The sequence below is a fragment of the Geotrypetes seraphini genome, chromosome 10 (assembly GCF_902459505.1).
Source record: "Geotrypetes seraphini chromosome 10, aGeoSer1.1, whole genome shotgun sequence".
NCBI lineage: Eukaryota > Metazoa > Chordata > Amphibia > Gymnophiona > Dermophiidae > Geotrypetes > Geotrypetes seraphini.
Window position 1 is genome coordinate 48,812,275 of NC_047093.1, and position 26,647 is coordinate 48,838,921.

A 26,647-nucleotide genomic window follows, 5' to 3' on the forward strand; every position below is an offset into this window, starting at 1 on the left:
TGCTGAGCAGACTTCTATGGTCTTTGTCCCAAAATGCCAAAGAAAGACAATGATCAGGTATGTTATATTACACTCATTATTAGTTTAATCATGAATTGATAAGGAGTGTGACTGTTGGGCAGACTGAATAGACCATTCAGATCTTTACCTACCGCCATTTTTATGTTACTACGTAATGATTGAACCCAGTGTCTTGTGATGTGAAGGGATACATTTAAGGCAACCTGTAAGGGAGCAATATTCAACTAGGTTAATAAAATGGACAAAGAACAGATTATGGAACTGTAATAGTATGAAACGGGCATTAAAACTTTGAAGCAAAGATTAAGTGCAAGTTGGGAAAATGAGATGCTGCATGAGCTACTGAAGGTTAAGTGCTAGAGCAAAGGAATTATTATTTATACCACAGTGTACATGCCAAGCAGCATCTAACAAAGTGGGCAAGATATCCACTCTTTATTTAAAGAGGAGTGGGAATAGAATTAAAATCTATTATTAAGGATGATTATGACAAACTGCAGACAGAAGAGGATGTTCCTAACATTCCATACATGGCATGCTTTAAACTTCTAAAGCCTCTGGTGTCACAATCATTTTTGCAGAACATGGAAGACCCTAAAATTAATGATGCAGAGAGGAAACAACTTGAGAGGGACATAACAGAGGAAACTGCACTAGCCATAAAGAGACTGAACAATGGAAAAACAGTTGGGAGATGGTTATTCAGTGGGATTTTATAAAGCCTTCCAGAAACTATTACTTAAACTTTTGGAGCTATATCAGAATGTTATAGTGGAAGGTAAACTGACAGGAACTATGGTTGTTCTTCTAAAACCAGGGAAACTCCCTGCAGAAGTTACCAACTATAGACCTCTATACCTAATTAAGGTCAATGGAAAAATATTTGAAAAAATAATAGCTTTGCATCTCTTGCTTTTATTAATAGAATCATGCACATGGATCAAATGGGATTCGTTACTGGGAGGCACTCCAACAATACATATATATATATATGCCTTCACTTAATGCAAATAGTTAAGCTGTCAGAAGTGCCTGCCCTCTCTATATTGTTAGATGCAGAGAAGGCTTTTGATAAGGTTGAGTGGCACTGTATGTTCAATGTATTGAAATGGTCTGGTTTTGGGAATAAATTCACACTTATGAACCAAACACTATATATATGGAACCTTGTGCTAGATTAGACAATTCATTGTTTATTACACGACGGATTACATAAGAATTGTCATGAAATTAGGTAATACATAATGGGTAATTTGAACATTTTAGATTTGATAAGGAATAGATAGTATAGTAGGTGAAGCTTGGGATCTGGTCGTGTTAAATAGGTTTTATGTATTTTTGAAGAGTAGGATTTTTGTTTCTTTTTTGAAGGTTTTGTAGTCTGTGGTCGAAGACAGCAGATTGGCGAGTTGTCTGTCTAATTTTGCTGCTCTGGTGGCCATTAGGTTGTCATATAGTTTTCTTCGTTTGACATTTTTGGTTGGCGGGTGTGTGAATAGTGAGTGGGTTCTCCTGTGTCTGGTTGAGGTGGATTGAGTTAGTCAGTTGTTCCAGTAGGTTGGGTCATCTCCGATTATAGCTTTAAATAGTAGGCAGCAGAATTTGAAGTATACTCTTGCTTGTATTGGGAGCCAGTGTGAGTCGTAGTATGCCTCTGTGATGTGGTTGTATTTTTTCAGTGAATAGATGAGTCTTAGGGCTGTACTTTGTATTGTTTGTAGTTGTTTATCTTGGTCACTGGGCAGGGGAGGTATAGTATATTGCAGTAGTCTATTAGTCCAAGGATTAGAGAGTGTACCAAAAGTTGGAATTGTTTCCTGTCAAAGAATTTTCGAATTTGTCTTAGGTTTCTCATGGTCTTAGGTTGCGAATGATGTTTTTATTATTTTGTTGATTTGTGGTTGCATTGTACAGCCTCTGTCAATCAGTACTTCAAGCAATTTTAGCGTGATTTGAATGGGGTATGAGGTTGAGTTTATTACTAGGTTGGGGGTTTTGCTGTTTTCGAGGAGGATGAAGTTTGCTTTGTCGGAGTTAAGTTTTAGTTTGTGTTCTGTCTTCCATGTTGCTACTTTTTCAAGTGTTCTGTGTATTGTGCCTATCATGGTAGGCACTGGATGGTCGAAGGGGAGGAGAATGGTGTACAAACAGATGGTGTGTAGGAGTGGCTCTTCCCCAAATCCTTCACTGGTTTTTCCAGGCCATCTCAAAAAGGGAGCCATAGCCACTTCTGGGCCATCACCACAGAGGGTACTGACCAAGAAGACTTTCACTGATTCTAGACAAGTCACTTCTTGGGGCTCCAGGAGCCTTGGGACCTAGCACAACAGAGTGCAGGCCACATAACCTCCACACACAAGAGGCCTGTACCCTCAGTGCTGAGAAAACAAAGATCTGCTTGAGCAGCTGTTTCACCTTGCTATCATGAGTGTCCATGAGGGCTAAGCCTTCCCCCTACTAGGATTGTAGTCTTGATCACTGCTATAACCAGGATTTCTACAGGTATTCCCACGCAACCATTTTTCTGTCTTTCAATCTATTCAAAATTCAGCTGCATGACTCAAATTCCGCGAGAGCCGCTATAGTCACGTTACCTCTCTCTTAAAGTTGGCTCTCCATCCGTTTCCGAATACAATTCAAACTCCTCTTACTGACCTACATGCATTCACTCGGCAGTCCCTCGTTATCTCTCTTCACTTATCTCCCCCTAGGTTCCCTCCCCCCTGTGAACTCCACTCAGCTGATAGGTCCCTCCTATCTGTGTCCTTCTCCTCCACTGCCAACTCCAGACTCCGTCCCTTCTGTCTTGCTGCACCATATGACTGGAACAAACTGCCCAAATCCCTAAGGCATGCTCTGCCTCTGGCAGTGTTCAAGTCCAAATTAAAAGTCCACCTCTTTAAGACTGTTTTCAACTCTAACTTCTCTCACCTTGGATTCTGCATCCCCAACCCTATATATCATGTCTGTCTGTCTGTCCAAGTTGGACTGTAAGCTCTTCCAAGCAAGGACACTTTTCAGCGCTATAGAATTGATAAATAGTAGTAGTAGTATTAGTAGACTACAGCTGTCACTGGAGAAGAATGAACTGGGTCTATTCCTAAGGCAGAAAAGGCATCAGTGCTGCGCCCAGCACTGGTCACCGTACATGAAGAAGGACACAGTACTACTCAAAAGGGTCCAAAGAAGAGCAACTAAGATGGTTAAGGGGCTGGAGGAGTTGCCGTACAGTGAAGGATTAGAGAAACTGGGCCTTTTCTCCCTCAAACAGAGATTGAGAGGATACATGATTGAAACATTCAAGGTACTGAAGGGAATAGACCTCTCCAAGGTAGGGAGAATGAGAGGGCACTCTCTAAAATTGAAAGGGGATAGATTCCGTACGAACGTAAGGAAGTTCTTCTTCACCCAGAGAGTGGTAGAAAACTGGAACGCTCTTCCGAAGTCTGTCATAGGGGAAAACACCCTCCAGGGATTCAAGACAAAGTTAGACAAGTTCATAATGGACAAGGACGTACACTGGTAGGACTAGTCTCAGTTAGGATGCTGGTCTTTGACCAAAGGGCCGACGCGTGAGCGGACTGCTGGGCATGATGGACCACTGGTCTGACCCAGCAGCGGCAATTCTTATGTTCAATCACTGATGACAAAGTGACCAAATAGATTGTCAGTTTTTGTCCTTGGCTAATTATATCAGATTGTTCAGTCTCTCTTGCATCTTATAGAAATATTTAAGATCTACGAGGTGCTTTAGAAAGACCCATTAACTATTAGATGAGGGTGAGAGGGTGCCAATGCAGAACCCCACAAGGTAATGATCTCATTAAAAAGTTGAGAAAAATAGATACAACAGACACTTGATACAATATGCGTTCATACTTAATGGGTATGTTGTGTCATACCAGGTCAGACTAATGACTATCAGTTTTTCCTGATACCTAGCAGACACGCAGCAGGTTCATGTTACTATGGGAGTTCAACACCTATATCCTGGGCACTCCAGCGCCAAGGCAGACAACAGCTTCCCCAGATCTGTGGAAATTCTACCAACATTTCTATAACTGAGGCACAGCAGAATTAAAGCCAACCCCACCATCACCACCACCAATTCAGCACTCTAGGTCCAGCCAAGCTCACCTTCAAACCACTCCTCTTCAAGAACCCTTTCATGGCATCCAGCTGCATCTGGGGGTCTCCTCGTTCCCGTTTTACCTGATCCAGGTAACTGGCATTGGTCTGCAGGGTATTCAGAGTTTGGATTGCATCCTAAAAAAATTAGATAACAAAATGAATCAGTCCATCCCTTTAAAAGGCTTAGGCTTTTTAAAACGCTTAGTATCAAGTATCAAGACAAGTTTTTAAAAGGCTTAGTATCAATTTTTTTCTCTCAAAAGATTATGTGAGAAAAAGAGAATATGTCCAACCTACTGGGGTTCAAGGAAGGTTTAGATAAATTCCTGCAAGATAAGGGGATTGAGGGGTACAGATAGAAAGTAGAGATAGTTTATAGAAAAGTCAGGGACCACTCAACAGGTCATGGACCTGATGGGCCGCCGCGGGTGCGGACCGCTGGGCGCGATGGACCTCTGGTCTGACCCAGTGGAGGCAACTTTTTATGTACTAGCATGGACAGACCTTAAAATGAGCTGCAAAACAGTCATCTTTAAAATCACAGCAGCAGATAAACACCTAGAAAAATCCAATGCACCATCTCTAGTGTGCTGACATATCCTCTTCTCCCTTTCAAAGAAACTTGTGCTTATTATTAAGCCATCTTACCCTCCCACAGAAATCTGCAATTCTAGTATGTTTACATTCCTTCTTTGTCTCTCACTATGGGCTAGATTCACTAAACAAACGGATCAGTTTGCCACCCGATTTTACTCCGGCCCGATTCACTTACCTCTCCTCCGATCCGATTCTGATCCGTGCTTGCAAATGAGGGGAACAGCATGCAAAGTAAGCAGGAATGCGATTCACTACAGAAATCTTGCAAACCGACTGGGCTGGCCGATCAACACAAGAAGCGACTGCTGAGGTCCTTTCCGACTACCCTGTCTCTGCCCCAATCTCCTGCTGTCTCCTGCCTGCCCCGATCTCGTGCTCTGCCCCGAATCTTTCCTGCCTATTGCCCCGACACGCTGCCCTGCTCTTGCCCCGAATCTCTCCTGCCTGCCACCCCAACCCGCTGCTCTGCTCTTGCCCTTAATCTCTCCTGCCGCCCTGACTCTCCTGCCCTTTCCCGCACTGCAAGCCCATGGTTTTAACCCATGGGTTTAAAGTGGGTTAAAACCACAGGCTAGGTGGTCTGCAATTCTAAAATTTAAATGAGGGCGATCGGAGGAACGCCTTCCTCAGACTACACGGATGGTGTGCACATACGTCTTAAGAGCCGTGACTTTTTTTTTTAACTTTTACTAGGTGGTCTAGTAAAAGTTAAAAAAAAAAGTCACGGCTCTTAAGACGTATGTGCACACCATCCGTGTTGTCTGAGGAAGGCGTTCCTCCGATCGCCCTCATTTAAATTTTTTTGTTTTGTAAATTTGTCGGGCCTGCACAGATCGACCACGGATCGGGAACCCTAATAGAAGTTAGTGAATCTAGCCCTATAACTGCAGTGAGAGAGATTCATGTTAATTCAATTAAATACATTTAAATCTGTGCTGGAGGCTACAACAGAGAGAGGCATAACAAGTAGAAGAAAGGAGGTGCTAATGCCCTTGTGCAAGTCATTGGTAAGGACCCATTTAAAGTATTGTATTCAATTCTGAAGGAGTTCAGAGGAAAATGACAAAACAGTATAAGGTTTGCACCAAAACATATATGAGAATAAAAAAAAGACTTGAGGATCCGAACATGTATACTCTGGAGAAAGGAGGGGCATGAGAGATGATGCAGATATTTAAAAACTTTTTTTACAGAGGTGGGGAAATGGTAGAACTAAAGCACATAAATCAAGACTGAAGGGTGGTACACTTACAAGTACAGTAAAACCTTGGATTGCAAGTAACTTGGTATGCAAGTGTTTTGCAAGACAAGCAAAACATTATTAAATTTTAACTTGATATACAAACAAGGTCTTGCAATACAAGTACATGCAGTATACACACATCACATAATCACAAATGAGCAGATGGTTCTTCTCTCTCTCCGACACTGCAGGAGTGTAGTGACTGTTCTAAACAAACAAGGTCTTGTAATACGAGTACATACAGTAGTTTGTATTAAAGTTTTTGGGTTGTGGAGTTTCCATTATTTCTTATGGGGAAATTTGCTTTGATATACAAGTGTTTTGGATCACAAGCATGTTTTCGGAACAAATTATGCTCGCTAACCAAGGTTTTACTGTAATATCAGGAAATACTGTTTCACAAAGGCAGGTGGAATACTCTCTCAGTGGAAATGGTGGGGACAAAAACCCATGGGGATAATAAACACAGAGGATCCCTATATAGCAGGGGTTCTTTTCTTAACCCAGTCCTTAGGAGACCTAAACAATCAGGTTTTCTGGATACCTACAATAAATATACACGAGATAAATTTGCATATAATAATTAGAGCATGCAAATTTTTCTCATGCATTTATGGGTATCCTGAAAACCTGACTAGCTAGGTGTGTTCTGAGGACTGGGTCGAGAACCCTGCTATATGGAAAAGAGAATACAATCAAAGCAACTTTTAAATGACCTTCACACTTAAAAAAGAGAGCGTAGAAAGATTTATCCTTCTCAGAACGACAGGTTCAAATGGCCTCCTTATTGGGCAGACTGGAGGGATCATCCTATGCAATCATTACCATGTTATTATGTAATATACTGTATCTGGTACCAAGAGATGATTTATAAGTTTAAACAAATGAAATGGAATACCTGTATATGCATTTTTGAAATTAACAGCACACTCTATAATCCACCTAAAACCAAACTGAAGATGTTGATAAAAAGACTTCCCCTTGCATTGGACCAACATGTTGCATTACAATTCTATCTAATTATGATGAAGAAAAAGCAAAATGCACTACCACAGTAGAAATGTTTTATCTGTTTTATCTCTCTAGCTCCTCCCAATCAAACAGAGAAAAAGCAAATGGCACAGATATACAGGACACCCACTGTCCCTCCCATCTCCCAATTCCAGGACAAAGTTCAAGCTCCTTGCCTACACACACACATTATAAGCTCACCACAAGAGGAAAATAAGGATTAATTACAGCAAACTCCATCTGGATTCTCCAGCTGCAACTCAGTCGTATCCAAAACCTACACAAGAAATGGCTCTACGTGAACACTAATATTTGCTCCAATCCGTGATTGTATACAGGAAGCCTCACACCTCTGGTGTACCAGAATTTCTATGGCCTCCATCTACTGAAATCTCAACGGATTGGTGAGAAGAGGAGGAGCTGTTTACCCAAGTTCTGTTTGCCTGCATACCTCTTTATCTCCCAAGAATCACATGTTTCTCTGCCTCTGCGTGTGGCAAATTCAAACTCACTTTCAACAAATACCAACAAAAAGCAGATGACACTGACCTTACAGAGGATAATGCATACATATTTAGAAAAGCACTACCACCAGCAGGGAGCTAATGTTTCATAAATTTGGACACATGGAACTAGAGAGTTGCGTGGGGACAGAAATCCCACCCATCCCCGCCCGTCCCCACCAGGATCCTCTCCGTCCCCAACCGCCCCCGCCAGGATCCTCTCCGTCCCCACCCGTCCCCGTCAGGATCCTCTCCGTCCCCACCCACCCCCGCAAGGAATTACCTTCTTCCCCGCCCGTCCCTATAAAAAGCAGCAATTACTTCTGACAGGATCATCAATTCTTCAGTTTCTTTTGTGTTTGCGCTGCTGTTTTCCTTGTGGAATCTCTTTGGTGGAACCCTTTTTTTGTTTTCTGTTCAGGTAATTAACTTATAAACCCCTTCTTTTACTAAGGCTGATGTGTCCATTATATTATATGGGCAAACACTGCTTCCAAAGCTTTCCATCCCGTTGGCTAGAGGGGGGTCCCTGTGGGTTAGGGGGGATTCTCGCGATCCCCATTCCCGTGCAGAACTCTACATGGAACACCAATTTCTTAACAAAGCTTCATGCTCAAGAATAGGCACTATGAAGAAATATATAGAGGAATGGTGCAGCCACTCCTTCAACCATTTGTTTCCTTGTTGTGACTAGCTCACTTCAGCTAATTCTAAACCAGTCTGCTAGAGGGCTGCAAAAGGCAGTTTTAGAGGTTTTCTCATATTCCTTGCCTAGGATTTGACTACAGAAAAAAAAAGAGCAGCATGGTTTATTGAAATAACCACCAAAAACAACGTAAAACCTTTTTACTAGAGTTTAACACATCTTTTGATCAGCTTTCCACAGAGAAAAAGCAAGGCCAGTTCTTTTCTATATAAAACTTTAAAACCCCAGCTATTTATACTTCCACTTCTGTTGGAATCTGCATTATGTAGTACTGGCCATCTATAATGAGGGAAGATATAGTGTTGAAGGATAGGCAGGCTAATACAAGGTCCTGGATCACAGCCTCACTAGCCCTCCCCAGGGTGTTCTGCACTGCCATGTGAAAGGCTCTAATTCAATTATTGGGCACCTAAGGGTGTACATTTCAAGCATACATTCAGTTCATTTGGGGGCCTAGAAATTTAGTGCTCATAAATTACTTCTATACACATATACCTCAAAATTAACAGGTGTACTGAAACAAGTGGGGAACATATGGCTCGTGGAATTCTTTCCAATCATTCTTCTGCATTTAAATGCATGTGGGGTGTCTGTGTTGGGGGGTACGTGTATGTGGGTGCCTGTGCAATCAGGAGAGGAGATAACAGGGAAATCCAGATTAAAAGGTATAATTCCTTCATCACAATGTTACCGTGAATCAGTGTTATGTATACTGCAGCTGTTAGAGATGCTTTTCCCATAGAAATGTGTTGGGGTATTTGGGGAGTGGGTGTTATGTATACTGCAGCTGTTAAGAGATGCTTTTCCCATAGAAATGTGTTGTGGGATTTGGGGAGTGGGTGTTATGTATACTGCAGCTGTTAAGAGATGCTTTTCCCATAGAAATGTGTTGTGGGATTTGGGGAGTGGGTTCATTTATCATCTTTCTTCCAGCAGATGCAGAAACTACACTTCTACAGTACAGAAACTTCCTCGATATTACCTCCTTCCTTCATGTGACTAAGGCTGTCTTCTGGTGCTCTGCCTTCACTGCCTTCTCACTGGCTGGAAAATATCCACAAATATCGCCGCACAACAGAACTGGAAACCCGAGTCTCACAGCTGGACGACATGCAAGGGGCCCATGATAAAACCATTCTGGACCTGCAAGATATGGCAAATAAGCAGGATGCAAGGCTCGAAGATTTAGAAAATCGTTCCCGCAGATCCAATTTGCACTTTTTGGGCATACCAGAATCGGTATCTGGATCCATGCTGTTACAGGCCATGTAAACGTGGCTGACAGATTCCTTTCCCATGCGGAACGGACTGGGCCTCATACGACTGGAACAAGCTCATCAATTAGGCAGGGAGCAAGCCCAGGAGACGCACCCAAACTATTTAATTACAACCACAAAATTGAAATCTTATGCAAATATAAGCAAATACGAGACTCGTTGAAATATGAGGACTCTGAAGTGCGTATTTTTCAGGATTATTCGGTGGCATTAACCGAGAAAAGGAAATTATTTTACTCGCTTTGCTGCACTTTGGCGGAGAAAAGGATACGGTTTATGTTCCTTTATCCAGCAGTTCTGCGCGTCCATCATCTGGGCCAATGGCATAATTTTGATTCATCTTCGGAGGCAGCTCATTATTTGAACACCCATGTGTTACCCCAACCAGACCCTAACTGAGTGGGAATACTGATTCTGTTTGAATATTAAACTGGGGTGGTCTCTACTGTTTCCAAAAGGTGGATCTGGGGAGTTGTGGAACCCAGAATTTGAGGAGATAAGGACTTTTCCGCTCTGTCTATTACCCATGTTTAATGTATTGGTTATGTAGGTTATGACATGACAGGCTATATTTTTATTGATATTTTATTTCTCACCTCTTGTTAATGTTGTCACCAATTATTCATTTCATGTTTAGGTAGATATAGAGATTATTCTTGTAAAGAGTTCGGGCAGGGACTCGGGGCTTGGAGAGGCATTGCTTTGTGATCTCTCACACCTCTAGAACCACCTTGGAGTGGGCCTATAGCTGTGCTAGACTAGGAATGAGGGATGAGGGAAGGGCAGGGAGGGTGGGTGGGGGAGTTGGGGTTGGGGTGGGACCAGGATGGAGACTTTTGATTTTTTGGTTGTATATGATCATCTTCAGGATATGGGGGCAGTTATGTCCAGATAAATATATGTTGGGTTATTTTTACATGTGGAAATGGAAGCCATGCTTCGACTGGTTGTGCTTAGGCGGGCCCCGAGACCAACTTTGCTGTCTCGGTTGGGCTGGGAGCCTGGGACGGTTTGTTCGGGATGCAGTCATTTTAGTCCGATAGATCTTATCCTCATCTTACAAGAAAATAGCTACTACATTGCGAATTATATCTTGGAATGTGTCAGGCATTTCTTCCCCTATAAAAAGAACCAAAATTCTAAATCAGTAGAAATGTCATAGGGTCGATATAGCATGCCTGCAGGAAACCCACCTAATGGATGTGGAACACTCTAAATTGGGGAGATTTTGGGTGGACGCAATTTATGTAGCTTCTTCACCTCATTTGACGGCGGGCACTTACTCGTTCTATCTTCTCAATGTGTGTGCTCCTAATATATATAGCCACTCCTTTTTCGAATGTATCGCAGCTCTGTTGGTGGAGAGGGTGACGGACCCAATATTCCTTGCAGAAGACGTTAATCAAGTTCTAGACTAGAGAGTCACGCGGGGACAGAAATCCCACCCATCCCCGCCCGTCTCCACCAGGATCCTCTCAGTCCCCACCCATCCCCGCCAGGATCCTCTCCGTCCCAACCCATCCCCACAAGGAATTACCTCAATCCCCGCTCGTCCCCATAAAAAGCAGCAATTACTTCTGACAGGATCATCAATTCCACAGTTTCTTTTGTGTTTGCGTTGCTGTTTTCCTTGTGGAATCTCTTTGGTGGAACCCTTTTTTTGTTTTCTGTTCAGGTAATTAACTTATAAACCCCTTCTTTTACTAAGGCTGACGTGTCCATTATATTATATGGGCAAACACTGCTTCCAAAGCCTTCCATCCCCGTGGGAGTCCCGTTGGCTAGAGGGGGGTCCCCGTGGGAGTCCCGTGGGCCAGAGGGGGGTCCCCGTGGGAGTCCTGTGGGTTAGGAGGGGATTCCCGCGATCCCTGTTCCCATGCAGACCTCTATTCTAGACCCGAGCTGTGATCGCTCCATTTCGGGGCAATATATAGGGGGAGCACAAACAAGGGGTATCCCGTATCTTTGTGCCACATTGGATTTGGTAGACCCCTGGCGTTTATTACACACGACAGAAAGGGACCATACACATCGCTCGCGTGCGCATGGAACGCTTTCTAGAATAGATTATATTCTTATCCCGAGCAAGGTTTTTCTAAATGTTGATTCTGCGGTTATAGGGTCTGCAGTAATATCTGACCATGCGTTGATTTGGATAGACGTGAATGTGGGTTCTGACTTCCGAAGCCCAGCAAGCTGGCGATTTCCTAGTTACTTGTTTTCTGATGACCATTTTAAATCATATTTAACAACTAAATGGGAAGAATATTTAGAGTTTAATGGTCAGCATCGTCAAAAGCCTGCTTTGTTTTGGAGCACTGCTAAGGTGGTCCTTAGAGGGGATTGTATAGCATATATTATAGCCAGAAATCTAGGGGAATAGTCCACTTAGAGCGAGAATTGGCAGAAGCAAAAAGACAATATGCGCAAACACCGACCCGGGCTCCTAATTTCAGTGGAAACGACTCTTAATACTTACATACGTGAGCATACAGTTAAGATGTTGCTATATCGTAAGTTTCAATATCATCGGTATGGGAATCGCTCCAGGAAACTCTTAGCACGTTTGACTAAACAGGCCAGGGGGCACCGTTATGTGTCCGGTCTTAGAGATGGTGGGGGCCAGATGCAGCATTCTACTGAGCAGTTAGCGCAGATTTTCCATGCTCATTTTCAAGGAATCTATAGTAGGCGGGACTCGGGGGATAAGCTTCTCATTAAGGATTATTTGGAAGATTCTGGAATCCCTGAGTTATCAGATCGGGATGTGGAAACATTAAACGCACCCATCACTCCCAAAGAATTGCAGAAGGCTATTCAGCTTCAACAAAATTACTCAGCTCCGGGGCCAGATGGCTTTACAGTAGAATTTTATAAGATGTTGTCAGTTCAGCTTGGACCTTTTCTGCTTGAATATTATACTCAGGCGATACGGGATGAGCATTTCCCGGAGAGAGCTAATGAAGCCCTCATTACTTTGATATTAAAATCAGGGAAGGAGAATGCTGCCCCGAGTCCTACCGACCCATCTCTCTCTTAAATGTGGATATTAAAATTCTGTCTAAAATCTTGGCTGATAGACTAGCTATACTCCTTCCGAACATTATCGGTTCGGATCAGGTGGGCTCTGTGAGAGGTAGACAGGCGGTGTGTAATGTCCCTAAGGTGCTCTTAACATTGGCCCATACAAAATCCCAAAATATACCCATGATGTTGCTAAGTTTAGATGCTGCACAAGCTTTTGACCAAGTAAATTGGACATATTTATTTGAACTGCTGGATTATATGGGATTCACTGGTTGGTACGTAGGGGCGTTGCGGACATTGTATTCGACTCCAAAGGCAAGACTGCTGGTTAACAAGACAATTACGGCACCCATATTGATAGAAAGGGGAACTAGACAGGGTTGTCCCTTGTCACCCTTGCTTTTCTTGCTGTATTTGGAACCATTCCTACGAACTGTATCGTTAGACAGAGATATAATTGGAATTGACTTTGCAGACCAATCAATAAAGTCTTAGCTTTTGCGGACGATCTATTATTTACTCTAACTAGTCCTGGTCATTCTATTCCCCACCTTTTGCAAGCTTTGGATGAATTCTGATTTTATTTGGGCTTTTCTTTAAATTATCATAAATCTGTAGCTTTGGCCAACCCAATTGCACTGCAACAGTCATGGGACGGGGACTTTCCTTTTACATGGGCCACTACCTCTATTAAATATTTGGATTCCTAGAGATCTTACGACTCTACAATAGCAATATTTCCCCTCTATTGCATGACACCTTACAAAGCTTGCAAAATTGGTCTACTTTCCCCCTTTCAGTGGCAGGACGGGTTGCCTTATATAATATGGTGCTTTTTCCAAAATGGTTGTACCGATTTCAGGTGCTCCCTCTGTTATTGTCTTCTACTCACAATGCCCACCTAACCAAGGGATTGCAACATTTTTTGTGGGGGGGGGGGGCAAACGACCTCGTATGCCACTTCTTCGGATGTGCCAGCCTAGGGACAGGGATGGGTATGGTTTATTGAATATTCGCTGGTATGCCCTGGCATGCCAGATGCAACACATTAATGACTGGTTTAGAGATACTTCTTATTTTACTGCTACTCCGTTAGAATTATCTTTGATAGCTCCTTATCATATCAGTTATTTCTTACATGTCTCTGACCCGAACCTCCGCCCGGTGGTGGCACAATACCCTGAATTTGCCCTTGCTCGGCAGACATGGCAATGGGTATGTAAATCTGCTAAGCAATCATCTGGGGTCTCTATGTATTTGCCCATCCAGGGCAATGGCTCATTCATGCCAGGCTTACAAAATGTTTCTTTTAAACGATGGGACACGAAAGGATTACAATATCGCCTTCAATTGTTTTCAGATGAGGGACGGATGGCTACTTTTCCTGCATTATGTCGTACATTTAGAAACATAGAAATAGACTGCAGATAAGGGCCACGGCCCATCTAGTCTGCCCACCCCAATGACCCTCCCCTACCTTTCTCTGTGAATAGATCCCACGTGTCTATCCCATTTGGCCTTAAAATCAGGCACGCTGCTGGCCTCAATAACCTGAAGTGTAAGACTATTCCAGTGATCAACCACCCTTTCAGTGAAAAAGAATTTCCTGGTGTCCCCGTGCAGTTTCCTGCCCCTGATTTTCCACGGATGCCCCCTTGTTGCTGCGGGACCCTTGAAAAAGAAGATATCTTCTTCCACCTCGATGCGGCCCGTGAGATACTTGAATGTCTCGATCATGTCACCCCTCTCTCTGCGTTCCTCGAGCGAGTACAGCTGCAACTTATCCAGCCGTTCCTCGTACGGGAGATCCTTGAGTCCCGAGAACATCCGGGTGGCCATTTGACTTACCGGCAATGGATATCTTTGCTTATTACCAGCTACGACATTATATTCACTCTTTACAAGCAGAATACTTAACAGAGGACAGCCGGGAAGCACTCTCTGAACTTTTTAGCCTCTCAGCGCAACGGAGCATATCACTTCGCTTTCATCTCCTAAGCTTCCGGGACTGCCAACCGGGGCCAAATCTGGAAGTTTTGGCAGCATCTTGGGCGGAAGACCTGCAATGCTTGTTAACTGCACAACGGGTGCAACAAGTACTCAAAAATATTAAGAAAGTGTCCTCGAACATTACCCACTGGGAATTCCAATTGAAGATTGTATTGCGACTTTACATCTCATCTGAGCGAGCATCTCGGATGGGAATAACACCATACCATAATTGTCCCAAATGTGCTCAAGCACATGCTTCTTTGGGACATATGCTTTGGAATTGTCCACACATTCAACAGTTTTGGAATAGCCTTGGACATTATACAACTTCTCTATGGAGTCGGCATTGGTGTTCTACCCCAAGAGCATTATTTGGATATTATACTATAACAACACCAAAAGGGATGACAGCCTTTGTGACAAGGGTGTTGCTTATGGGTCAGAAAGCTATTTTGACCAACTGGTTGTCCCGGGACCCGCCCTCATATAGTCAGTGGAGATCCTTGATGATCATACATGCCACTTTAGAGCGGAGACAGGTTGGAGATCTTGACCGAGGTCGACGATTTTGTCAGATTCAGGAACACTTTTGGATGGACTTTACGCCCTAGGCTCGTGGTAGATTATTGAATTTGTGAAGATGACCGCATGTTATACGATATGTTAAAGGGGTGGGGGGGCTTTGGTTTGTGCATATGTAAGAGATCTGTATTGAAGTTTGAATGTTTGTTCTAGCACTTTTTGGAAACTTTAATAAAAAATACTTAAACATAAAGTACCTTAGGTATTCAGGTACTAACCCGTTTAAAGACCTCAACGGTGCAAACTGTGTGTCAATTTTCATACACAGATTCACTAGCACCAGAATCTTCATCAGTCTATTTTTATTTTATTTTAGTTATTTATTTTAGCTTTCATTAAGACAATATTATTATTATTCAAATACTCATCTCTTTAAAAAGCATAGCAGGGGATCTTCATCCAACATAGGCCCAGGGGGCTTTATCAAGGTATTTACCCTTAGTTATGCCAACATAGGCTATGTTTCACCCAGGGGGCTTTATCAAGGTATTTCCCTAGCAATAAAAAAAAAAAAAGATATCAATAAATATAAATAAATAAATATAGCTCAGCCATATCTAGCCTTAAATTTTTCAACTACCCCATAGAAACATTAGCCACTGAGAATAGTCTTTTATATAAGAAATATCCAGACATACCACCAGTCCTATCTTCTGGACATCAAATGTAAAATCCTACTGAATCCTGACAAAAAGACCAGACAGCAATCCTAACCTCATCTCACAGGGCCCCCTAAACCGGAATGGGACGATTCATTGCGGTCATTTAAGAGCCACAAGTTCAGCGTGTCCCTCTCATCGCGGGACGTTCCATCTTGTCCCTTTCAGCCCTGTGTGCTCCACTGCACCTTATGGCCTGTTGGAGAAGAACAACTGACCAGTACTCGGTTTTATTTTTTATTTTGTTGAAAGAAGGCAATCTCAGCCTTTCTTTTTACACTATACAGGCAGCTTATTTTCCTTCTGCTCACGCACCTCCTCAGACATCAAGACGTCAACCAGCCCCTACCCCCTCTGACATGAAAATGTCAAAAGGCTGCATGAACTGGTGGCTCTTAAAACAGTATCGGCCTACACACCCCCTAAACATGCGAGAACAAAATCTGTGGAAAGTGACAATGGCTTAATCTAGCTCTGCTCCCATTAGGCAATACACACAGCAAACAACCAATACAAAAACTGCCTGATTTTCTGGGTTTTTTTTAGTAGGATTACAAAGAAAATGAAATAAAGGGATAGAGAAATGTACACCTTTAGGATCCGCATGTGTATAGAGAGCAGGGACTGTATGCAGAGTGGTGTGGTAGTTGCAAGGAATATTTTTTGGGTGAGGAGCAGTATGCTGGGTGGTACAAAGTAGAAAGGGACAGTTTTAGGGAAAGAGCAGTTTGCAGAATAGTGGGGAAGTTGCAGGGAGCAAGTATTTGGAGATGGAACAATTTGTTAGGTAGTGAGGGATGGGGTGGGGGTAATGTGGAAGAACAGCAAATGGCGTATTTTAAAACTTCCTTTCCCGGTTCTCTATCTGCTACATTTCACTCTAAGGGCCTGTTTTACAAAGCCGCACAGCAACAGCCCCGAAGCCCTTTAAATCTCTATGGGTTTCGGGGCCATTACCGCGGCTTTGTAAAACAGGCCCTAAGTTTCTATGCTACACTGCTACAGAAGCTGGAAGTCCTTTTCCCACAGAAATACAGTGGGCTATATTATGAGTGACTCATTTCTCTGGAACCTCTGGTCCAATCTAGCACATTATTTAATTCAGTGTTTTCTCTTACTGTTTTTCTCACGTGCAAAGCATTAAGTATTCTTTGCTACAAAAGCTAAATTCCTCTCATTGGGGATTTTGTTGGAGGGTGCTTATATTTCTGGAGTCCCCAATCTGATAAGGACATACAGACAAGCCTATTATAAAGCTTCAGGAACATTATTATGGAAGACATGGTTAATTAAAGTCAAAAAGACTGTATTAAAAAAAGTGTACTCCAGAGGGGAAAAAGTCACACAAATGTGCACAGTACAAAGAAAGTGTAGAAGGTAGCAGATGGAGTTGATGAAGCAGAGTCACATTCATATGGAAGCAACTTTTATTTCAAGTGCCAGGGCTCCGAGGACTTGTTACACAGTGCTAGCTAACTGTGGTTTATCACCAAAGTACAACTCTGCATTTGTGATTGTATCTACTTGACCTTTTTGTTGGAGAAGTCTGTGTATTGGTTGGTAACATTATGACCCCCGACACAGACACTTGCTGAAAAAACAGGCCATGCCGGGACTTGAAATAAAAGTTGCTTCCTTATGCGACTTAAAGATGTCTCTCAGCCAGCCTGGGCTAGTGTGTTGTTCCGTCCACTTTGGACAGTTTGGAACCAAGTCCTTACCTCTTTGGGAAAGGATCCGCACCTTAGTGTGTGTTTATGCCTTTGGTGGGTAATGCTTCCTTTACCCCAGAGTTTACGCCTTCTATATTCAGCCGGTGGCGGAGTAAGGTTATTTTTCAATTATGTCATGTTTTGCATGAGGGGGCACCTTACTCTCATATGAAGATTTCCTTGCTTGGCGGAAACTGGTTTTGGGGGGTGCACTACACTTATCAACAACTGCAGCACTATGTGGGGTCCCTCCCAGTGGGTTCTCTTTCCTAGGAATTTGGGGTCTGTTTTGAAGAATTTTTAGAAGCATCTGCGGAGACTAGAATATCAGTTTCCTATTTTCATAAAAGTTTACTTCAACTACAGCCACCCGGGAATTTCTCTGGAATCAAACAACATTGGCAGAGGGATCTTATTTGGCAATTAACTTTACCGGTACTTCTGCAGGCACTTAAGGGTATACCGGAGGTGGTGGGTAGTGCAGAATTGCGAGAATGTCACTATTGTACTATGCTGAGGGCTTAAATCCCTCAGACAGGCTTATCATATGGTTTAAAAAAGAATGATCACATTGTTTACTGCATTGGCCGTTGGAGGCAAGAGTATTATTCAAATTTTCTTGCATCTGCTTTAAGCTGATATCGGGATTATCTCCAGCTTATCTTTTTCCTCATTTTGTGTTGTATAGACCATTGAGGGAAATGAGAAGTTCTAACCTATTTGCCTATCCAAAAATTAATGGGTGTAGATATAAGACCTTCTTAGATAGGACTTTAGCATTTCAAGCAGGCAAACTACAATCTTGGCTAGGTAAATGTATTCACCAAGCTATGTCTTATTTTTCTTTTCGGAAGTTAATTAAGACCACTTTGTTCGACAAATTTGTTACTTAATAAGGGTTTTAATTGTTTGTAATTGTATTTTTACTGTATGATTGTATTTCGCTGATTGTCCAGCTCTTCTTAGTGTAAACCGCCTAGAACCTCTGGGTATGGCTGTATAAAAGAATAAAGTTATTATTATCATATGGGGTGTATAGATATACAGCTTTGTATAAAACATCTGAAAACTTGGTTCTTCTCCAAAATGCAATGACCTCTCCCTCATCGATTTACTAATTCCCTCTAAGCCTCTCTTTCTAAGCCCTTCTACTTTTCATTGTAGTTTCTTTCTATACCAATTACTGTAAACCGTGTCGAGCTCTACTTCTGTGGAGATGATGCGGTATACAAACTTAAGGTTTAGTTTAGTTTAGTTTAAAATGTACAACACACACATAATAGTACTTCACAAACATTTCAAACATCTTACAAAAAAATAAAAATATACATAACATTCAACATAAAGTCAAAATAAAATACCAGCCTGACAATAATAGCAGAACCAATCACTTCTCCTATACCAAAGCAACCTAATACAACTCAGGTTTTCAACGGCCAACACTCATACTGTGTATTTCATAAAACAAAACAGATGTCTTTTTAACAATTTCTTACATGCATCCAAATGGTGTGATAAACAACTTACACTGTAGAACACCATTATATCAGAGTGACACAATAGCCACCCCGCAGGATCGAGAGAGGGAGCAGCAGGTGGGTAGCCACAAGAGTTAAGACTACATAAGATGAGATTTAAGTGTAATGCTACGAAGGGAGCCCATTGTATTTTTTCTCAGAACCCGCTACCTTCAGCTTTCGCCTCTGCCCACGTGCTCCGGGCAGGCCGTGGCTGATGTAACAGTCCCTCCCCGGGAAAGGTACCTGGTATTCCATCCTGGGAATTCGTGCTGGACTGGTGCTCAGGCTACGCACACCACACCGTGCTCCCTCCTGAGCTGAGAAAGACCAAAGCAACACTTGCAGTGCCGGAAACCGAGGAGCCATACTCAGGGCCCCCACTGCTTAGCAACGCCCCTAGGCACGCGCGGGAGCCGGCCCGGCTCGCCTCCTGCCCCCGCCTACCAGAGCCAGGGCCCGGCCTACCGCTATCTTACTGCGAGGCGAGCACCCATTCATGGTCCCACGGCTACAAACCACTGACTCCGCCCACTTTCTGCGGAGAGGCGCAAGCTATGCGTGCCGAGCCTCTCTTTAAACTGGGAACTTGGCAGCTGGTGCTCAAGCTTCTACTCAGATGCACATTACAACTTGTGACGTCTCTGGTGCATGCGTAGAGTGGTCTGCCAAGCTTTTTTTAAACTGCGAGTGAAATGGTAGCGTTGGCTTATTGTTCTCTATTGTAGCTACCAGGTTTATAGGAAGTGTTATTGGTATAGCGAGGGAACCCTATGCACTGAGCTCTACCGCCATAGGGACTCCTCTGGGCAATACCGCTGTTGCCGGGCCTGATCTTTCTTGGTGATTTCCATAGCAACCGTCCAAGCGTTGGCTATCCGAAGTGAGCAGGATGCTAGCTTTCTGCTGATATATGGTCTGGAAGGTCTCGGATGGGCCCTGCAAAGATAAAAGAAATGTCTGCTAAAATAAATTACCCAGCTAACGGAGAGAAAAATCCAGACCAGTATGCTCGTATCCGTGGTCTCTGCTTCTCGCTTTTCAAATTAGCGCTGTAGATACCAGAATGATGTCAGAACTTGCTCAAAGTTTCCCTCCTTGAACTTCAGCAGCTACGGTAGTTGTAACTGAGGGCCTGGGAAGACTGCCCTATGAAAGAAAGGAAAATACATATGAATGGGCTCGGTTCAAGGTGGGTCGTTTGAGGCTGTCCTAGACAGGCAGCTGGTATTTAGTTATTTAGGATACAAGGCGGTCAGCGGGATCTTAAATCTGTTCACTTCTTTTCCGGCAAAAGACATTCTAACTTTATGCCCTTCACCTGCAGACATTTTCCTATCCAGTCTCTCTCCTTTTCTTCTGGTCACCCATCTCTTAGCAATCACAAGTGTTTGGGATTGTAACTGAGCATAGACCAGGGTTGTAAAAGCAGCCTATGCTTATTGATCTTGTAGTGGCTGTGCACCCCGTCCTTCGTTGCCTGTTTTCAGTGTAGCAAGAAAGTTTAGACAAGAATGTAAAAACTCACGGTCTGGTCCTTCACCACCATTATCCCTGTTGCTGCTTTCATAGCTTCTATTGAGGAACTATGGTATACGACGAGGAAATTTGGCTTTTTTTTTTTTTTTTTCAGAGATTGATTTGGTAACTCTACCTTCTTTATTAATAACTATTAACTAAAAAGTTGTGTAGTGATTTAAAATACAATACGGTAAACTGACATTATTGTGCTTACCCACCCATGTCTAAAAACAAAATTACATAGCAAAACCAATTATACTTCCTCAAAGAATACATAATCATCAAAGCTGAACTTTAACCAGTTTGCAAATCTATTCTACCATATTGGACCTAGCAAAGAGCAAGTTATTTTCTTGATCGACTGAAAATGGACAACCTTATTGGAAGAAACCTGTAATAAATTCTTCCTTAATGAGCATAAATTATAGCTTGACTGGTAAAGATCTAACTGATCTGTAAGTAAAGGGGAGCCAAAGCATGCTAATTTTAAATTGTAGAAACAGGATCTGAACATACTATAGAGCACTGGGATGTATGTTTAAAAACAAGTAAACATGGACTGCACATTAAAGTCTGCACGGGAATGGGGATTGCGGAAATCCTGCGGGTCCCGCAGAATTCCCCCCCTAGCCCACGGGACTCTCACGGGGACCCCCCTCTGGCCCACGGGACTCTCACGGGGACCCCCCTCTGGCCAACGGGACTCCCACGGGGATGGAAGGCTTTGGAAGCAAGGTGCGTCCATATAATATAATGGACACGTCAGCCTTAGTAAAAGAGGGGGTTTATAAGTTAATTACCTGAACAGAAAACAAAAAAAAGGGTTCCACCAAAGAGATTCCACAAGGAAAACAGCAGTGCAAACACAAAAGAAACTGAAGAATTGATGATCCTTGTCAGAAGTAATTGCTGCTTTTTATGGGGACGGGCGGGGATGGAGGTAATTCCTTGCGGGGATGGGTGGGGACGGAGAGGATCCTGATGGGGACGGGTGGGGACGGAGAGGTTCCTGGCAGGAACGGGTGGGATTTCTGTCCCCCGTGCATACCATAGTGTGTTGGGGATGCATATTTAAATGTAAACTTGATCACATTCTACCTCTAAACTTGTTACTTGGTAGGTCTGTGAAGATTAGGGAACAGGGATGAACTGAAGATGGAAAGAAGAATGGGGAGAGGGAAAATTGAAGGAGCAAGTTGAAGAAAGCCTGGACTGAATAGAGCTAAGAAAGACTTGGGACAGAGTAAGATGGGATAAGCTTAGTGACAGAGAAGACAGTCTTTGAGGAAAAGAGGTTGGAGAGCCCTTATGCTGCAATTGGTAAGGAAGGCTTAGAATGAAGGATAGTTGAAAGGTTGTCTGTGACATGGCAAAGGGAAGTAGGTCCTGTATTAAGACAAATGGGGCACAGCTTTCTGTGCTTGGAGATGGTGAGTGTGTATTAGCAGGGTTCTTGTGCCCACTGGGGAAGGTGACAGATCTTTTAATGTTCTGACAGGTACAGTTCATGGCTGCCACTGAAAGCTTTTGTTGAATGCCTTTCTGACGGCCTGTGTTTTCTTCTGATGGGACCTTAACAAGATGGAAATAAAGAATCTAAATGTCTTCGCCCCCAAGTTAAATAAAGTAAGCAGAGTTTCTGGTGTTTAGGTTGCTTGTCTTTGGTATACAGTATATTGGCTGACATGCAATTACTTTGTTTTATATAGGTGACTATTGGGCTGTTTCCCACTGCAGTGTCTGAGGAAAAGCTTCAGGAAGCCAGAGAGAAAGCTAAGAAACGGATCTTTGGGACAAGTGTGGTATTTTACCATACTGATGGCAAGAAAACTGAGCAAGAAGCAAAAGCACTACCAGAAATAGTGCAAGCCCAAGTTAATCAACAGTGAGTTGTGCCTTCTGTTCCTCCGAAAACTTAAAGGCTGTGCAGAGTAAATAGTATGGACTGATTTAATAAGGAGTTTCTTTTATTCTATACTTAGAGAAAGCTTTTGAATATATTGGCAATGTCAAATTTATCACGTTACAGATATCGTCATTTATCCATCACTTTAGGGATAGTCTTGTTGAATTCTGCACAAAAATTGTAAAAATCATGCACACTATTTTAAAATTCTGCATAGTTTTAGTTGTAATTTTTTTGCACAGAATTCTTCCAACATAAGGCCTGCCTTCTCTATGGGCCTGAAATATCCCACCCCTACCTTAAGAACATAAGAAATTGCCTCCGCTGAGGCAGACCAGAGGTCCATCCTGCCCAGCGGTCCGCTCCCGCGGCGGCCCATCAGGCCTAATTGCCTGAACAGTGTCCCTGACTAATTTTGTAACTGCCTCTAATCCTATCCCTATAAACTACCTCTACTCCTATCTGTACCCCTCAATCCCTTTGTCTTTCAGGTACCTATCCAAACCCTCTTTGAAGCCCTGTAGCGTGCTCCTGCTTATCACATCCTCCGGTAGCGCGTTCCATGTATCCACCACCCTCTGGGTGAAAAAGAACTTCCTGGTGTTTGTTCTAAACCTTCCCCCTTTCAATTTCTCTGAGTGCCCCCTTGTACTTGTGGTTCCCCATAATTTGAAAAATCTGTCCCTGTCTACTCTTTCTATGCCCTTCATGATCTTGAAGGTTTCTATCATGTCTCCTCTAAGTCTCCGCTTTTCCAGGGAGAAAAGCCCCAGCTTTTTTAGTCTGTCAGTATATGAGAGGTCCTCCATACCCTTTATTAGCTTAGTTGCTCTTCTCTGGACTCTCTCAAGTACCGCCATGTCCTTCTTGAGGTACGGCGACCAGTACTGGACACAGTACTCCAGGTGCGGGCGCACCATTGCAAGTTCAAGTTCAAGTTTCAAGTTTGACCTTTATTTGATGAATCGCTTATAATAACATCTAAGCGATGTACAGTATTAAAAACCATCAGAATGTGGTAATACAATTAGTTTACAATAATTACTCTTAAGACAAACAAAATTAGACGAACAGGAGGGGGTGGGAGGGAAGGGGAAAAGTTACAATCTTGTTCTTTGTTAGAAATTGACATCGAAGGGAAAACACATCGGGTAATAAAGGGTTAGAAAGAATATTAGACCTAAATGGTGGTATTTCATATGTCAAACGCGTCTTGAAATAGGTAAGTCTTTAAAATTTTCTTAAAAACAACGAGGTCAGTTTCGTTTTTAATGAAATTTGGAAGGGAGTTCCACAATGTGGGGGCTTTTACAGAAAATATATCATTTCGCCTAGTGCCTATGACTTTTAATGAGGGGACTGAGCAATTGTGAAGAAGAAGATCTAAGAGAACGTAAAGTTTTGTGTGGGACAATCATTTTAGCAATATATTGAGGTTCATTGAAAGTTAAAGTTTTGTAAACCAGGAATAAAATTTTAAACGTAATTCTATGGGTTATAGGAAGCCAATGTGATTTAATTAATAAGGGGGTGACATGGTCGAATTTCTTTGCGTTATGGATTAGTTTGATTGCTGTATTTTGGATAATTTGGAGACGTCTATTTTCTTTTTGAGTTATATTAATTAGAAGAGAGTTGCAGTAGTCCAGTTTGGAAATAATAAGTGAGTGAATTAAAATATTGAGGGATTTAGCATCTAAGAATGTAGAGATTGAACGTAAAAGCCGTAGTCTGTAAAAGCATGATTTGACTATTACACTGATATGATCATGATAAGATAGATCTACATCAAGTGTTACACCTAGGATTTTTAACTTAGGTACCGGTTCTATAGGAATATTGTCAAGTGTGAATGGTATTTTTTGGGATATATCTCTTTTCCAAGTGAAAAGCATGGATTTGGTTTTTTGAGTGTTTAGAACCAGTTTGTTATTTTTTAGCCAGTTTTTAATTTTTTCTAGTTTGTCATTGATGATTTTTATTTCTGCAGTATTTTCTGGATTGAGAGGGTGCATTAGCTGAATGTCGTCTGCATAAGAAAAGGTTGTAAATCCTAGTGATTGTGACATGGTGATAAGTGGGGATAGGAAAATGTTGAATAGAAGAGGAGAAAGTATTGATCCTTGTGGAACTCCAGAAGAAGAGGAGAAGAATTCGGAATAGGATTCATTGAATTTAACTCTAGAGAGGCGATCCGATAAAAAGGAGGTTAGCCATTGTAAGACCTGGCCCTCTACCCCTAGTGATTGTAGACGATTGAGAAGAATGTCATGATCTATGGTATCGAAGGCTGCGGATAGATCTAAGGAAAAGAGAGCTACAGATTTGTGATGGTCAAGGAAATAGTGGATGTTAGTGACAAGACCAATCATGGAATATTCGGTACTGTGATATTTACGAAAACCTGTTTGGTTTGGATGTAACGCATTAGAGGATTCAATGAAATCAGATAGTTGTTCGAAAACTAGTTTTTCCGTCAGTTTCATTAGAAATGGAAGATTTGAGATGGGGCGGTAATTAGATGAGTCATCTTGGCTGGACTTAAAGTTTTTTAAAATTGGTATTACAGTAGAAGTTTTCCAAGCAGAAGGAACGGTAGCAGAAGATAAACATTTTTGAATGAGAGATAGAATAAAAGGACCAAATAAATCGAAATATTTTTTTATATAGAATGGCGGAATAATTTCAGTAGGAGAACCTTTTAGGTTGATTGATTTGAGGTGTCTTTCAATATCGTTTATTGTTGGAATTTTGAAATTTATGCATTTGGCTGTTGGAATAGAGTTAATTGTAGATAGGTTTTCGAAGCCCGGAGAGATTAATGTATTGGTCGAGAATGTTTGTCTTATTGTTGATATTTTTTGGCAGAAATAGTCAGCTAATTCTTGAGCTGTCAGTAATGATGTTTGATTTGGCATATTTTTATTTTTTTCTGGGTTAAATGATTTTAAAATATTAAACAGGACAGAAGTGTTTTTTGCCTTTTGAATTTTGTTATTGTAGAAAGATTTTTTTGCTTGGGTAATTTCTTGTTTATAGTAGAGAGAGGTGTCTTTAAATTTTTGAAGGTTGGTGAGGGATTTTGAAGAGCGCCATTTCCTTTCTGCAGCACGAAGTTGAGTCTTGATTAAAGATAGCTTTTTGGAATACCACGGATTTTTAGGTTTTTTGTTGATTACAGTTTTAGTAACTAGTGGTGTTTTAGTATTTAGTATGGATTCTAGGTTTGAATTCCAATAAGAAAGTTGATCGTCAATTGTTTCAAATGATGGAATGATGGTTGAAGGGCTAAATTTTGATGAGATGTCTGAATTTTCTAATTGAGAAAAGTCCCTGTATGAATATGTTTTGGTTTTGGAAGAATAGTTTGATATCATTTGTTTGGGGAAGTGAAGATTTAAAGAGATTAGGCAATGATCGGACCAGGGAATTGAATGAATATTCGGAGTGGAATAGGATATTGATTCAGAAGAAGGAATTAGAATCATATCTAAAATATGTTTAGCCTGGTGAGTGCGATCATGAATCAATATTTGCAGATCTAGGTCATTAAAAAGTTTGATAGTTTCTAAGGTTTGTGGGTTATTATGGTTATCAAAATGGATGTTAAAGTCACCCAGTATGATTGGGCAGTTAGCAGTTGAGCAAAATTCGAAGAGTAAATTATGAAGTGAGGATAATTTTGAATAGTCTATTGGAGGGGGAAGATATAGTAAGAGAAAGTCAGTTTTATTTGTGGAATTTAATTTGAAGTGGAGATATTCAATAGTGGAATTGTTAACAGATTGATCCTGAGATTTTATTAAATTTTTGAGAAAGATTATGGCTAAACCTCCGCCTTTGCGTTTATGACGGTGGTTCCATAAAAAATCGTAATTAGGGGGACAGCAAAAGGAAAGATAGGCTTCCTCTCCATCAGATAGCCAAGTTTCGGTAATGCAAAGAATGTGTAAGTTTTGTTGGAGAATGGCGTCTTTGATAAGATGATGTTTGGATTTGAGTGATCTAGTGTTGAGCAGGCCTAATTTTAAGTTTAGGGATTTAGTCTGGTTAAGTATTTTACTAGCTAGCTAGCACGATACAATGGCAGGATGACTTCCTTCGTCCTTGTCGTGATACCCTTCTTAATGATGCCCAACATTTTATTTGCCTTCCTTGAGGCTGTGGCGCACTGCGCCGACGCCTTCAATGATGTGTCTACCATCACTCCCAGATCTCTTTCAAGGTTACTCACCCCTAGCG

General features: G+C 42.0%; 2 protein-coding genes across 5 annotated transcripts in view; one reads left to right on the forward strand and one right to left on the reverse strand.

Annotated features, from left to right (window-relative positions):
• The window catches only part of FPGS (folylpolyglutamate synthase), an 86,773-nt gene extending 67,162 nt beyond the window's left edge, over window positions 1–19,611 (reverse strand). The window contains 2 exon segments of the mRNA XM_033960064.1: window positions 4,159–4,287; window positions 19,150–19,611. Coding sequence (XP_033815955.1) covers window positions 4,159–4,287; window positions 19,150–19,347 — 327 coding nt within the window. The 5' untranslated portion in view covers window positions 19,348–19,611.
• Window positions 19,541–26,647, forward strand: part of TTC16 (tetratricopeptide repeat domain 16) — a 47,209-nt gene continuing 40,102 nt past the window's right edge. For 2 of the 4 annotated variants that reach the window (XR_004540776.1, XM_033960067.1), the window contains exons 1-3: window positions 19,689–20,170; window positions 21,998–22,125; window positions 22,209–22,384. Coding sequence is in view for 3 of the 4 variants with exons in the window: in XM_033960067.1 (XP_033815958.1) it covers window positions 22,081–22,125; window positions 22,209–22,384 (221 nt within the window). In the remaining variant the exon portion in view is untranslated. The other 2 variants (XM_033960066.1, XM_033960065.1) reach the window with 2 other exon arrangements.